General features: G+C 37.9%; 1 protein-coding gene across 1 annotated transcript in view; it reads right to left on the minus strand.

Annotated features, from left to right (window-relative positions):
- Positions 1-1102: 1102 nt before the first annotated feature.
- The window catches only part of VAT1L (vesicle amine transport 1-like), a 57033-nt gene continuing 42130 nt past the window's right edge, over positions 1103-16005 (minus strand). Inside the window, exons 8-9 of the mRNA XM_009708440.1 lie at positions 3777-3860; positions 1103-1692 (exon numbers count right to left, since the gene is read on the minus strand). Of these exons, the coding sequence (XP_009706742.1) occupies positions 1594-1692; positions 3777-3860 (183 nt within the window). The 3' untranslated portion in view covers positions 1103-1593. The remainder of the gene's footprint in view (positions 1693-3776; positions 3861-16005) is intronic.

A 16005-nucleotide genomic window follows, 5' to 3' on the forward strand; every position in this document is an offset into this window, starting at 1 on the left:
GGAAGATGAAACAAACAGAAAAAACAAGAGAGAATCTTCTAAAACCACACATAAAAGTCATCCAGACCCACAAGTCTTTTCACAATGAGAAAAGCCTGAGAAGCCCTCCCTCTCCACTTTTCTGTATTAGTTTTTAACTTCTGTCACTACAGGATACTTGTAGATTTAGGTGAACAATCAGCCATGCCAGGGGAAATACTTTCCTTTGAAAAAAATACATTAATTCAAAGATATATGGCATTATATGAGGTCTCCAACATTCCTTTAGCATTTCTAGCGTGGGTGATTGCAGTCACTTTAAAATAATTGTTTTAACCCGACAATTTGAGGACCTGAGTAGCTGCTGCTTGGATAGGTGAAAGACATGGAAAAAATACTTACTTTTGTCATGTTTAGATACAGTTTCCACTAGTGGGAGGTAGATAAGACTAGCTGGTCTTTGAATACTTGATCCTGCAAATAATTACAAACATAACTGTACATATGGAGCAGAGCTTTTGATAGAACTATTCACCTAGATAAAGTTATCCCTGTGCATAATTTCCGATGGGATTAAGGCCTAAAACTCATTTTTAACAGGATTAACTTCTGTAGGAGTTCAGCTCCAGCTTGATAGTTGATCAACACATTAGCAATTTCAGAGCAGTAAACTCCATCAACAAATTTCTTTCCACATACTGATGAGTGATCCTTACCAACACGATTTAAAAATGAAATTTAAAATTGGTTTGGATCTTGGACACATGAATCAATGTGTCCTTAACAGAAGATGTTGATCTGTCAATAACAATGCTAATTGCTACAGGCAATTAAGGTTCTGGGACTAAAAAGAGAGGCTCACTGACCTTTTTCTTTGCCTGTAACATACGGGGTGATAGCTCAGATCAACAGGAAAGCATGATAGTTGGCACTCTGAATGAAGTGTTTAATGACTGCTGCTGATGACTAACGTGATTATACAATACAAATCAAAGTCTCTCAATTAATGATTTCTTGCACAATTTCAGATTCCACAATTCTAAATGAGGTATCTTTGAAAATGAAGATAGGATTGCTTATAAAATGATAAAGCATGACTGAGGAAAATGAAAACTCATCTTTTTTACAACTTTTATCTGTGGTTCATAAAAGGAAAACTATTTTAACACTGAAAAGCCACAAACTTAAAATCCTCCCTCCAGTTACTAGAATCTTCCAAACAGCAAGTGGGGAATTTTTTTTGTTACTGTTTCCAACTTGCAAAAAAAGCCCAAACCCCCCAAATAATTTTAAGTGAAATGTTGGAATTCGCATGAGAAAGATGCCCATCTAAAATTACACAGTAAGTTAATAAGGCTTTTAAACCAGAACAGAAAAATCCATGGGACTCCTACAGGGAAACTGGGTATTACACAGGAATGTCATAATACTGCACTGGATGAGAATGGCACTTGAGTTCAAAACAACAATGATCAACAGCTCATAGCTCAGCTGACTGCAGACAAATACAACACACACTGTACTACAGCATTTGTTCACTGATGCACAGAATAGATTTCCCAGTCTTGTTCCCTTCTACTTCATCAATCTTTCTGCTTCCACCACCTCTGGCTGTTACTGGATGAATGGCATGCGCTCTTTATTCTCATTGTCCCCTTCATGGTCTTCTTCCTCTTCTCCAGCCTCACTTGTCTCTGTGCTGTCGTTGGCCATCTGTAGCGTGAAAGATGAAGAACATCAGAGCACCTTTCACATTGTTTAATTCCTTCTTATTTCAGTTTGATTCATTTGATTAAGTGACTTTGAAAATGAAATAAGATACGGTTGCAACATGAAAATAAACGTTCTGTCTGTGAAAAACTTTTGTTGGCACTACACCACTTCCAGCTAAAATTGTAAGCTGTTCCCTCATGGCTTACCGCTGAATTACCTAACCGAAAGCTGCTTTGTAGGACAGTTGCACAAGCAGACTCTGATCTGTGCACGTATAGCAAACTGGCATTAAGGCTCTCAGATAGGAAACAGAACTGTGTGGGAGGTTTATAGAATGTGTGGGACCTCTGGTTTACAACTCCTTCTGTATCTGCTCTTCCAGAGACAGGTAACGCTATTCTTTAACACCAGCTAATGGATGGGATCTGGTCCCACATGAGGCAGTGTCATGAAAACTCAGGGAGCAACTGTTTTATGTAAAAAACAATGAAACTCTATAGAGCAGTGGATATGTAGATGCTGGCAGAATATACCCAAGACAGAGTGCGAATCTTGGATCATACAGGAGTGGGGAGAAATGGCATCTCCATATTTTATTGCAGATTGCACCTGTATTACAGGTGGTAGGCAATTACAGAAATCCGTAGTTCGGGATAGCATTTAAGGTGCACATCGCGTTTTTTCACATGGGGATATTTATTACAAGCTGTGTGAAGGTGCAAGACCCTCCTGTACTTCACCGTGTCAGTTTGACTTGTCTCTGAAGGCACAAGAAGAGTCTGGTTAACTGCACAGGTGGTAGCATTTAACAGCGTAGATTAGGATGACTGCATTCTCTTATACACCAACATTAGCACTCTTCGGACACAAGAAGATTCTTGTATTAGCTTATAACTATTTCAAAACCAACTAAACAAGGAACCCATTTACTTTTTAGAGAGAAATGCAGTGACATTGTACCTTACCTTTTTGATTACTAGCCTCTTCTGGAAATAAAAATCTCAAGCTCAACCTGATTTTAATGCAGAAAAGCAATGCTCTGAAGTTACCCATATTTTTGAATTAACACCCTTTTGTGAAAGTATATCAAATTTGTTCTCACCTTCTAACCAATGGCTATTGTGAATATACAATATCAAGAGAACAGATGGAATAAGTGTATTAATCTTGTGTTATAGATTCTTGTTTACAGTTTTAAGATGCAATTCAGCTACAAAATAATGCCCAGTTTCCAGACATGAGGTCCCAAAAGCCTTCCTTTCCTTGCAGCAATTTGGTATGAGATTTGGGGCCAATTTTAGAGTAAGCACGAGGAAGAGCTTAACTGTAATTCCAGGTTTTTTTTCTATTCTTTTGAAACAGGAGATATCTCAGGTGTGAAAGCAAACTTCATACATCAGTATTGGTTTGAAGTTAGTTTTTCATTATCTTCTTTACTGCTCTTTCCTCCATCATCAGTGAACGTTTAGGCATGAACCTGACTTTCATTTACTACTGCTCTCTGTAATGTTTCTGTACCATGTTAAGTGCTCCAAATCCAGTGGAGCAGAGCTTGATCACAACTATCTTCCTTCAGAACATTTCTATACAGAAGTATTTAGGTATTATACTTCATATACTAGAAAAAAAGTAAAAGAAATTTGTACCAAAGGTATACTCCGACTTTTGTATGGGAATCAGAAAGCACTTCTACATTTGTACACTGAAGTTATACTGACTGTGTCTTTTTCCGTTCAATCCATTCATTCTTATTAGCACAGGAATTTTGTATTATGTGAAATGTCTATTTGTTTTCTATCCCAGGGACAGAAATAGATGTGGCAGTTTTACTCTGATCTAAGACTTGCAGACACATTTTTGGAGAGGCAGATAGCCATTCAGTATAGAAAAGTAACTGCTGGGACTCTAGGATTTACAATCATATTTCACTTTAAATATATAAATTATGATTATTGGTTGTATTTGGGTGCTATGGATTTAGAAGAAAAGAGTATAAAAAAAAATCATAAGACACATGTCTCCAAGTCACTACCATGTTTCAACCTGTGTGACTGTGCACCATGTATGTAGCGTGTTGCGCTCACCAGGGGAGTGGGTGCTTTCTCCACATCCAGAATTAGTTTTCCTATATTTCCTCGGTCATGGATTCTCTGCATGGCCTCCTTCACCTGAAAGAAAGATAACCTATTGATAATTTTCAGGCATACACCAAGAGAAGCCTGAATTCCTTCCTCCCAAAACCAGCAATACATTTAAGGCACGCTATGTGCAAGGTCATTTAAACAGCTGCTTGAAAGAAAATTAATAGTTAAACATTTTTTAGTGAATTTGTAAGGCCTGATTTTTGCATTGTGTTTGCCAAAATGGGATGGGAGTCTTGATGACAGTTTCTGAATAGTGTAATACATACACAATGTTAACACTGTACAAAAGTAACTGTTAGCTGAGGTGCAGAGAGAAATATAGGCTTGGGGAGTTAATCCTTACAGGTTGTTCATTAGATTTTTCCCTTTGCAGAATATTTATCAAGAAACTCTACTTTCACTGAAAGTATGAAATGTTTTTCTAATTGACCTATGATATTTTTCAATTAATTTCTTTTGTGTTCCTATAAAGGGAATGCCATATCCAGGCAGTGGCTGTGATTAATGCAGTAAGCACTGCATAAAGCAAGTATTTATTTCCTTTTTTTTTCCCCCACTTTTTTTTTTTTTAAAAATTTTAAATAAGCAGTGTCCTACCTATACCACCAAGACTCAACATTTAACAGCTGGCTGCAATTAGCACACGTGAGAAAGGAACAAAACCCCCTTCTTACTAGTGCACTGGAGAGGAGCTTATTTTGATGTATGAAGTTTCAGAACTCATGAGAGCTCAGTGTTGATGAATTGAAATTGTGGGTGTGTTGGACTGAATGTTCAATGTGCAGCAGGCAGACCACTATTAAATGACTGAAAATTGGAAGATGTCAGGAATTTCCTGACTTTCATTGTGGGAAATTTCAGGAACTGAAAATGTACACATAAAGGCTGTTTCATACCCTCATCACACTATTTTTTGCTGGCATAACAGGATATGTTGAGACAAGAAAGAGTTCTATGTTAATAGGATCTACCATCTGTGACATAGTTTTATTGAATATTTTAAGAATAATGGCATAGACTTTTGAAACAATATGCTGACTTGGGAACAGGTGGGTCCCACAGTACATTTAAAAGGCTGAATTGGGGTCCAGGCACCTAAGATAATTACTGGATGTCTAATACAGAAGGAGGTATGAGATTTTTAAAGACACTAAGTGAATACAGCCTTCAACTTCCAATTAAATTTAATGGATGCTGGGCACAAAATGTCTTTACCATCTGTCGGCTGTATTTTGAAAGCTGACTGCAGTGAACTCAATATTACAACTTTAATTTTGCAAAGTGGTTCCCTCAATTAGTAAATACAAGACTTAAAAAAAATATAATCTGTTAGAACAAAAGAAAAATTGCACTGCAAAACACAATGACTTTCTACTTTAGGGCATAACTGTAAATCAACTTTGGAAAACACAGTCTTATGAATTCCACTGGATAGAAGGTTGACCTCTAAATGTAGTCCATAAAATCACAGTAACTTTTATGAAGTTACCTTACAGCATAAGCAGTACCTAACTATCCTATAAGACTTGTTCTGCCCTATGGAAAATATTCCTTTAAGAATATCCAACAAAGACTCTGAAGAAGCAGCAGGTCTATTATTTTTTATGACTCTTATTAGCCAAATCAAGCTTCTAGGAGTCTATAGCACAGCATAAATAATGAACATAGATGTGACAGAATTGGAAAAATCAGCAAACACACTTGCCCATCCATTGAAATTTATTACCAGAACTTCATGTGGAAAGCAGGGTATGCAACATTTATTTTAATTTGCACCGTATCATATTTAGCAAGGCAAATTTGAGAAAATGTGCTTTCCCTGCTTTTTTCACACGCACACTATCAAATTTAAGACTCTGGAGAAAGGTTCAGGAGTTGTTTCCAGGACACTTGTAAGTAGCTTGCAAATGCAAACAGCAGGCAGAGGCAAAGGGAACAATAAAACTTATAACAATAATAGTGGCTATGGAATCCAGATGGAACTATTAAAATATATTAAAAAAATTGAAAAACAGTTTCAAGAGCTGATGCAACATCTGTATATTTTCCTGATATTTGCAACTTACCTACCCGGTTAGTCAAATTCTGTACTAGAGCAATGCCATTCAGTACACTATGTCTGAGTTAAAAGATGATGAGCTATTTTATAAATGAGTAATTTTTATGTTTATGGCTGCTAACAATCCACTTATTCAACCAAGACAGCAACTACTAGTTTCCCAAGGTGCCTGAGTATTAAAACCATTCCCTCTCATACTGTAGAGGGCAGAGAGCATTAAAAAACTTCTTTGCTATGCAAGCATGGTTCAGGCTTAAGTCGTTCTATCCGGACTATATAAAAGCATTCACTTTTTCATGTGAACGTTTAAGTGCTGTGTATAGTCTGCGGTATGGAGCTTCTGCTAAGTCTGTGCCTGAGTGTTTGCATGTTACCAATGAAGCCAGTGAATCGCTCTTCGCTTGGTTAAAAATCAGACCCAGGCTTAACTGGTAGTACAGTGAGGCATGTGGAAATCCTGGAATTTGCTGGAGGTTCTCTGAAGTGGTTGAAGTTGATTCAAAATAAATATCCCTTCCAGCAGCAAGGATCAAAAGGGTTTCCCTATTCTTACAGAACTGTGTCCCTAAATTACTTTTCACCAATCATTCTGTCTTGGTTGCCATTTGCATTTGTCGGCTCAAATCCAAGTAAATGGATCCGACGTACTTTTGCTTATATGGTTAAGGAAATTGAATTTCTTCTTGTGCAGTATCAACAGAAGAGGGCTGTTGGATTGGAAATAGTACAAAGGCGTGTTTACTAATATAAAGAGTTTCCACTGGAATAAAGAACAAAAATTCTGCTGGCCTTTGTTTCCTTTCAGTATAGCTCAGCCCTTAAGAGTGTCTGTGTCTAAACTAATGCTGAAATACACATTTTAGCCTTGAGCCCCAAAATTGACACAATATGCATCACAGAGCTCTGCACTGGAATCAGAACTGGTTTTACACATTAGTGGACAACTGGGAAATGTTTTCACTTTCTATGTTATTTACGTAAGGAAAGTTAGAAAACCCGTTACTGAAAAACAAGAAAGATTCCAAATGCTGCGCAGCCATGCACTCTCCGAGGAATCCAACACAGGCACTCCTAGGCAGCAGCGGAGGAAAATAATTAATAGCAAAGGAAAAATAAAAGGAGTCCCAAGTTTGCCTTTTCCCTCAAGCACACTTGCATTAATTCGTATTTTAGTTTGATATACTGTTTTAAAGCATACTCTAGAGTAGAATCATCTTCCCCTATCTGTTCAGTCTAGTGGAAAATGGTAAGAAACACAGGAAAAGGACCTTTCTAACTCAGTTTGAAACAATTTGCATTAGGGAATATGCTTTTATAATTGTAGAAACAATTTTGAACAAGTATAGTTCTCCCATCCCTTTCAGCTCTACAAATGCGACAGTCATGGATATGTTACCACATATCCTCATTCAAGTGTTTTTCAGCAATGCCAGTGAATCTGGAAATTAACATGACCTATGCAATAATGAGGTCATCTGTGAAACAAAAAACATGGTCTAGAAAGCCAACACTGATGTACCTCAAGGTCATTTACAAGTCACGCTTACCATGCCCTGTGAGAAATATTCAAATTCTCAGTTTCCACCATAAATCCCCAAGTGCTGCAGATTTTCTTAGCCTTCTATGAGCTCCTTCGTCATACCACTCTGCTGGACCCAAGCAGAGAGGCAAGGAAGGTAAAATATATAGAGCTTAATTGGGAATGTACAGAAGCATTGGACAGAATGTACAGACCATGGACATAGCATTACAGGCAAAATTTAGCAGCTTTAACATTTCTTAGAAAATTTTAATCTTTTAACACACGCTTGCACGTTTAGAAAGGTGTTATGCTACCAATACTACCAACAGAATTCTTCAAAGAAGTCTTGGTACAAACACAGGATAAAAAAAATCACAAAGCTGGCAAAGAAGGCCTGTTGTAAAAAAGCCTATTCAAGTATATTTTCCTGTGGGGATGTTATAGTCGGGATCTCAGAGCTTCTCTTGGATCAGAGCCATTTCTGTCCATCTCTATTGTGTTATCATACTGCAAAGAGCAACAATTACTGTCAATAGACCTTGGTAGGAGAGTAAGGGCAGAAATGCCTTCATGTTACTGGTCACAGAATGTTCTAAAAGAGGTTTCACAACAGCTGTGTTCTCTTGAAGTAAAAAGTTTGACAGCTGTACTGAACTCTCTCCAACACCACCGCAGTGTCTCTCTTGGGGTACTCCTCAAAAGTATAGAGAACTTCGGATATTGTGTCCTCTTTAAAATTTCTCATTCTGCTTCAAAAAGACTCATCTTCTCCAGCCTCAAATCTTTTCAAAATCAAGATGAGGCACTTATCTTAACCAACAATGGTAATTTTCAGAATATTGTTTAATAATACAATATTCTCCTACAAGACTAGATTTTCTCTGTCTTCAGAAACAAGCTGTAACAACAAGGCCTCCCTCCAACAATATTTATACAGGTAAGTATTGCAAAAAATAAGTATTTTTTAAAGTCTGCATACAAACTGAAACAGGAAAGCAAAGAAAAAGCAAGTTGACCAGGCACACTGGGTTCTAGATTCAAGGGACCGCTATGTGCCTCGTCTTCCTGCTTTCAAACCTCTGAGTTCTACAGGCTCAAAAACAATGTTCAAAGACAATGCAGGCAAGGATATGCAGAAAAGAATAGGATTTTCCAAATTCTAATGATGGGTAAGTCTAGAATTCCACTGACCCTAACAGATTTTGAAAACCTGGATTGAGAAAGTTCAATACTTGTTCCTCCCAATGAGAACATTGACAATAACTGGCGGTCCCAATAGTTGTTTGCAAATTCAGAAATGATGCCACGCTCAGGGTAATGGCATGCAACATTCTGCTCAACCTTCCTTCACCGATTAAAAAATTAAAATTATTGAATATTATAATCCTGTCCAGTTCATACAAGGGAAACACAAAGAAATCAATAGGAAAATCTCAGCACATCTCAGGACAATGCTTCCACTAGACAGGTGTATGTATTTTGGGGTATTCTGTTTGTATGTTTTGGGTGAGTGTTTATTTCTGTGCTTTGCGATGGGGAAAAGCTTAGTCTGGTCTTTACTTTGTGGGTTTTCTTAAAGATACCTTTCATTCAGTGTTGCTGATTCTATCGGATTTGGGGAATTTGGTATAATTTTAGAAAGGCTGATTATGTACCTTGAAATTACTGATACTTAGGTCTTGATGCTACATATTACCAAAATAAGACAAAAAAGAAGACACAAGAATTAAATATTTTTTAAAGTTTGTCTGTGAAATTTAAAATGGTATCTTTTTGTAAAAAAATTAAGTAGTCATTGCAGTAAAGAGAAAGTTGTCAACTAGGCTGTAGTTCACAGAGATGCCTATATAGTCTTAATTTAACAAAACAGCTACTTTAGTAGTATCACATTAACTCTAGATACTGTTAAAAAGAAACAGTATGGTATTATAAATACAAAAGATTTCCTGTTCCTTGTAGCAACAATACACTAAATTGATATCGTATCTCTAAAAGAAAGACAGATTTCATATTTTTTTAGCTAATACCTCATGGCAGACCATATGATTTGCAGTTTTTATTTCACTAAAAGCAAAAGAGAATATAATAACAGCCATAAGTTATTTTCCTCTACTATATACACTACCAGTGTATGCACTGGGAACATGGTGTGATTTTATTGTAGTCATTCTGTCATTAGTGAGCTGATTCAATTCTAATTTAAAATAAAGTACAAGCTTGCATAAAAAAAAAAAAGAAATTATTTTGGTTTCTTACTAGCATCTCTAAAATAGTAAAGTACTAATAAAGAGTACTAATAGTAAAGTACTAATACTGCAACTAAGAAACCAGCTTTTAGGAATCTCATTATATCCACAAATGACTTACATAAGTTTAATGAAGTGCACTGTCAGCACTCCTGACTAATTTGCAATACATTTCTATGTGAGAAATATATGTAAAAAAGGCACAAAATTAAGCATGTTATTATGTGCAACCACTGAGACCGGAAAAAAGATCTTCATACTGAAATCAAAAATAGCAGCCATAACACATTTTTTACTCAGTTTCTGCAAATCTAAAATCATGAAAAACAAGGTGTATCCCAAACAGAGCAAGTAACATAATGTGCTATTAGATTATGACATTATATTTGGGTACTTGCAGCTAGCTTCTGATTACATAGGTTTTCCATAGCTTTTGATGGGAGTGTGTAAAAACAGGCCATTTTAAATTGACTAAAAGACTTTTTTTCCCCTGAAATGCATCTTATATACCTGCCTTAGTACTAGATTTTTCGTATGTTCTTCTTGGATTTTTCTTGCTTGTTTTTAGCACTATGTTCTCCCCAGGTGAAATTAGTAACTGGGACAGATTTCTTGGGGGGCTTTTCATCTTAAGTCATTGATTTCAGGTCTCTGTCTCTACTGTCCTGGTAGTCATGGCACTGGTCCTTCAATTTGCTGAAGCCTGCAACTGAAGTGAGACAGTGAGGCATGCAGCACCTTACAGAAGATACCTTATGATTTAACCTTGGATCCACGTTACAGAACAAGCTTGAAAACTGTACTGAGACCATGATTACTTTGGAAAGTTCCTGAATAGAGATGTTTTCCTGAATGTAAGTCTGACCCTTTATAAGTAATATATGCCTCAAACAAACAATTACGCTCCAACTTTGTATTGCTATTGTCAAGCCTCTACTTATTTACCCATTTTAGCTCAAACTAATTTGTTGGCTGTTCTACATTTGAAATCAAGAGCCAACAGTAATCTCTACTGAGGTATTCATAAATGCTTGCTGACATTCACTTGCCTCTGGAACTTCATTTTGTTGTTAGAATATAGCAAAAGCAGTCTACTGCTTTATAAATATAGGAAAAGTTAAATGGAAAATGTATTACTAATTATCTGTTGCACCATTTCACAGTGTGAAAGATAAACACAGCCTGCCTAAGAAACGGATGCTATTTTCAAGCCTTTGGATATTATTTTAAAGATAATGATCCATTTCTGTATTTGGCTCTTAAAAGGAACCAATCTCAGGAGTAAAATAAGAGAGACTGCAAAGTTGGAACACAAAACTGCTCGCTATGCCAATATAATGCACTGGGGGCTTTAGGGCCATGTTAGTAATATGGATGTCTAGGAGAGAGAAACGATGAAGGCAACATGCCATGGAAAAACTGCCTAGTGGAAATGTCAAAACATAATGCTTTCATCATCCTACATGAAGCTGCTCAGAAAAAAAAGAAAAAGGAAGAGTGGATATTCTTTTAACTCCATGAGGTTAAATGCAGTTTGTTGCACAAACTGCCATCTACAGATTACAGTTTCATTTTTGCAGATGACTTCTTTACCCCCTTGCTCTCAGCTAAGGCAGGTTTATTGGATGATGGCAGAGGACTGTGTACTTTCTTTTCTTGGGCCCCTCTGGTGATAGTGGGTTTCCCTGAGGTATATGAAAGGATTTCTGCTTACAATAAAGGAATCCTTCATTCCCTGTTTTGGTAAATTAGGCCATAGTATGAAAGGCTGAAGAATCTTATACCAAGGTTACAAATTTCATCCAAGCCAGAAATGAAATTAGTTCAATTATCTCAGTGTAATCTGTCAAACTCACCAATCGTTCTAACACTGTATCATCATGTGTTGTCAAAAACGTGATCAGCACCCAAATAAAGGGAATGTCCCTCACCTCCAGATGGGCACCGTGGAAGAAAGCATCAATTTAGTTTATGATCTACAACCGTAATTTTTCCCTCTCATTAGTTCCACACCTTTAGGTCCAATATTGCTGTTTATTTTCACACATCATCTCAAAGAATCACCTTTTGTCCTCTCTTTACACATTGAAAACATCCAAGCCTTCCAGCACATCACAACTGTTCCCCTCTAGCCATGAAATAATCCCCTCATCCATTGTAACCTGTGCTGCAAAGGTCACCCTAAAGTCTTACTTTTCCAGCTATGTCCCTTACCTCTTTAATCCTTCAGCTGACTCTTCAGACTAAAAGTGAAGACGCAAATAGCAACATTTACTCTCTGCATCTGGCCATCGACCCAAGTCTTTTCTGCCCACAGCATCTCCTATGAGCACTTTTACCCAGCATTATTTTAAGCACCCACACAATTTTTCCTATGCTGCATTTACACATAAGAGAGTCCAACAAAGACATCTCCAAAGCTGGTGCTTTAGTGATTCTTTCCAGTAATCCTGAAAATGGCAATGTCACTACACCCCTCAAATTCTTCCTAAGTCTCTTTTGGTGTGTATATGGGAGCTGGAAACAGCTGATTATTTGAGAAGTAGGTGCCATAATCATGCAACAGTTACCCCACGCTCCCTCACTTACTGGCTTATACCACTTGATGCTCTTGGACAGTTTTTGAAGCAGGGACTGTATCTTCTTAGGGATGTGTATATCATGTCAGCAGAACCCCCACCTGAACATAGCCAAGCCTGCTAATCACAGCTGTAGCACACAGAAATAGTAACAGCACCTTTTAATCATCTGTCATTGTACGGCCAACTTCACATGTAAGTAAAAGAGGTGGAACAAAGCATTTTGCAACAGCAAAATAGCTTTATCCTGAGGTTGACTTATGTCCGCTCTCCAAAGAATACGTGGAGAAAGAAGGGAGTGCCCATTTAGCCTGCTTAACCATCAGAAAGAGAATCATGTCTTTTCTGAACAGTTTTGTTTGCTTGTTTGTTTTAACTGCATTATCAATAAAAGAACTTTCAAGTTCAGGAGAGAAAGAAATAGCAGCAACGTAGAGGCCAAATACAAGAAATGCAGAAACTAGCAAAGGGATATAGACGATTGTCTAAACATACAGGCGTGCGCTAAAACTTCAAGTTAGAAGCCTTGGTTCAGAAATAAGGGATATTAGATTATCTCATAGGATCTTTCTAACATTCAGTGTGGTCTTTGGTTTGGTATTGTTGTGCAGAACAGGTCTAAAATCTACTTTGTAGTGCTATGGGAGGTTCAGTAGACGTTGGAACGGAAAGCACACAGCACGACAGCTACTTCTTGAGGAGAATTTGGAATATTCTGTGTATACGAACAAATTTCACTCCACTGGTGTAACTTCCCTGACATTACTAGGTTATATAGGAATGAAAAGAGCAGGTATCAGGAGAGGATAAAAGTCTCAGTTGATAGAGGAATACTAGTAGTGTTCAATAGGCTTCAATGACTTGAACATACGTTCTGTAAAGGAATATTATCCTTCAAACATGGTTTTCATGCAGATCAGCACTTTTTGACCACTCCTCCAATCTTGGCAGAGCATAAACTTTCCATTAGGAGAACTCAGTATTTTCCTTATGAGAGCCCAGAGAGCTTCCTCCTATTACCCTTGCCCTAGTCCTCTACGTGCAGCTAAAACAGTAAGGAGAAGTTTAGCACCTACTTCCACGCAGGCTCTCTCTGACAGAGAGAAAAGCTGCCTGCGAGAGCATTCCTTACCAGTAATTAATTTTTCTCTTGCTCACTGTCGTACGCCTGAGAAGCCTGCAACTGCATCATGTCTGCAAAATCACATGGAAAGGATCTCCATGGTGATAGTGTCATGTGGTATGCAAACAGCAGCTGGCTAGTCAAGGTTACTTTGGCAACCCAAGTGTCACAGGTAATGAGCCAAATCTTGTTCAGATTTATGAAAGAATAATCTGAATTAAAAACTTGTCCATTTTTCATTCTAGGGCTGATTTTGTTCTGTTGCTGTTCATAACAGACACTATTTCAATGAGCCTAAAGCTATATCCATTAGAATTACGAACACTAATATCAATAATATTTATTTAAGCATCATTTGTATGCAGTAATGAAGAAAAACATGCATACTGCAGTCTATTCTAGCTGAGACACCACATAAGCAAAGCTTTAATACTATACCTTTCATTAGTGCTATAAGGCAACATGATTTTTATTATCAGACTCACTGCTGTGAGTCTATTAAAAAGCTATGTTGTCTTTAATATGAATTGTGAGCTGCATTATAATTGCAGATGCTCTTCTCAGACCAGGAGAAGAGTTTTCTTTCATGTCACTGGCACATATGCTTTTAAAACTGAAAATCATGTAGTCTGTCTTCTGGATTACGGCTGTTTAGCTTTGGTCTGTGGAAGGGACGAAACTCAAGAAACCAAGGATAACAGTTTCCTAACTAGCTGGCAGCTCTGAGGGAAGTGAACCGGCATACTGCTCCATGCAGATTTTGCCAGGGCATTAGGGCATGGGAAGTGTAGAGCAAAAGTAAATCTCCCTTTTAGGCTACATTTGCCACAGCCCTGTTAACATGGCTTGGGCTCAGAGGAGGGACAGGACATGGGCTCCCTGGATATCCTGTGACACCCACACCGTGAGCAGTCTCTGGGCTCCTTTGCACTAATGACTGTGTCCTTCTACTCTCAAAAGTGACATCTGTCAAAATTTAGTCCTGTTGTTTTGCTGGCATATTTCCCCCTCACTAACCTCGAAATGTCTCTCTCATGTTTATGCAATATGGTTCAGTGGAGTAATATTTCGTTGGGAAACATACTGACTTTTTTTTTTTTTGCTTTTGAGTTTGCAATACTTTCCTTTCTCAGGCTTAGTCTTCTATACAAGCTTTTGTAGAAAAGCTGTTTGCCTGGGTGTGATTACTGACAATTACCTTACCACAGACACAGTTATTTGGACAAAATCACCCTTTTGCTGGTAAGGATTATTTCCCTTGGGAGCAATGGAATAACCTGTATTGACCACAACACACTTCCATGGGAACGATCTGCATTCATGATAGGAATATTTTCCTTGCACTGTGTAGCAGAATAGCTAGCAGAAAAGTGCTTCGAGTATTTAATTGACCTAACTGCTCTGACAAAATCCTCCAATTATCTGTTTGCATGGGAGCTGGGTATATGGGAGGCTGGCAAACCCCCATCTGCAATTGGCCTGGATTACCCTCTCTTTCCCAGGCTGATTCCCCTGTCTTACCTAACCATTAATTCTAAAGAGACCTCTCAAACTCTCTTTGTTCTCCTGGAGGCTGAGGGTATGCAGCATCTTGCAAGACAGACGGAAAAGAAGCGTAATATTTGCAGGATTTTGAACAGGCTCTATTCCTGCCCATGGTGAATACAGCCAGCTCTCAATAGGCAGAAATCAAGCACTGAGCACATGCAAGAAGACACATCGAACTCAGGGTATCTGAGGCCCAGTTTTCATAAACACCTGCTGAAAAAAAGAGTGCCAATTAGACTATTTTAGACAGAAATAGGAAAATAACTCAGGTCATGGAGCCTGTTTCCTTGCTGTGAAGCTAATGGGTTATGTCATCCTGCTAGTAGCCATCTGAAATCAAAAATTATTTTGTCTAACTCACCTGTTTATGCTCTGTTACGCTGAACTTCTGCACCAACAGTTCTGCCTGCATACATGCAAATAGAAAGTACTTTTTAAATCCCTTTCATTCCTCCATTGCTATTCACAGCTGCAAACAGCAGCTCTGGCCTCTATTCCCTTCTGCTGCCCGTCAGCGAGGAGAGACCTTTTCTCTGGAATACCTTTTAGCCTCACTGTATGTTGCCATGGCAGCGAGACTAAAACCAGACCCAAGATGAGAAAAATGTCAAAGGAATAAAAACTGACGCTACAGGCAAATTCTGACTCTCGAGTCCTCCCTTGGCTACTGAAGACATCTATTAAGTTATAGATCTTTTAGATGGAGAGCTACAGCTGCAGAACTGTGCTGTTTAAAAACTTTCCTTATTCCGATAAGCTCCTGCTGACGTCAATGAGTATTTGTTTTGCCTCAGTAAAATTCAGAGAAAAAGAGATTTAAAGCCTTGTAATTACAGAATAACTGAGCCAAATCTTGCCAGCTTTTACTTACAGAGTCAACAGGGAAAAAGCAGAAAAAAGGCAGAACCAACATCAAATTAAACGTTTAGAAGTACTAAACGACAGTGCCCAGATTATCAATTTGGTGGGAGCTTTCCTAAATGGTAAAAGAGGAGAAAAGACCTTGAAATTTGATCCATCAACACTGAGAATTCCAGCAAGTTAGCACAGCGCAGGGGTATTCAGCACTTTGACAGTTAAAGACTAGCATTT

The sequence above is a fragment of the Cariama cristata genome, unplaced genomic scaffold, assembly GCF_000690535.1.
Source record: "Cariama cristata isolate BGI_N322 unplaced genomic scaffold, ASM69053v1 scaffold17669, whole genome shotgun sequence".
In the NCBI taxonomy this organism is placed as follows: domain Eukaryota; kingdom Metazoa; phylum Chordata; class Aves; order Cariamiformes; family Cariamidae; genus Cariama; species Cariama cristata.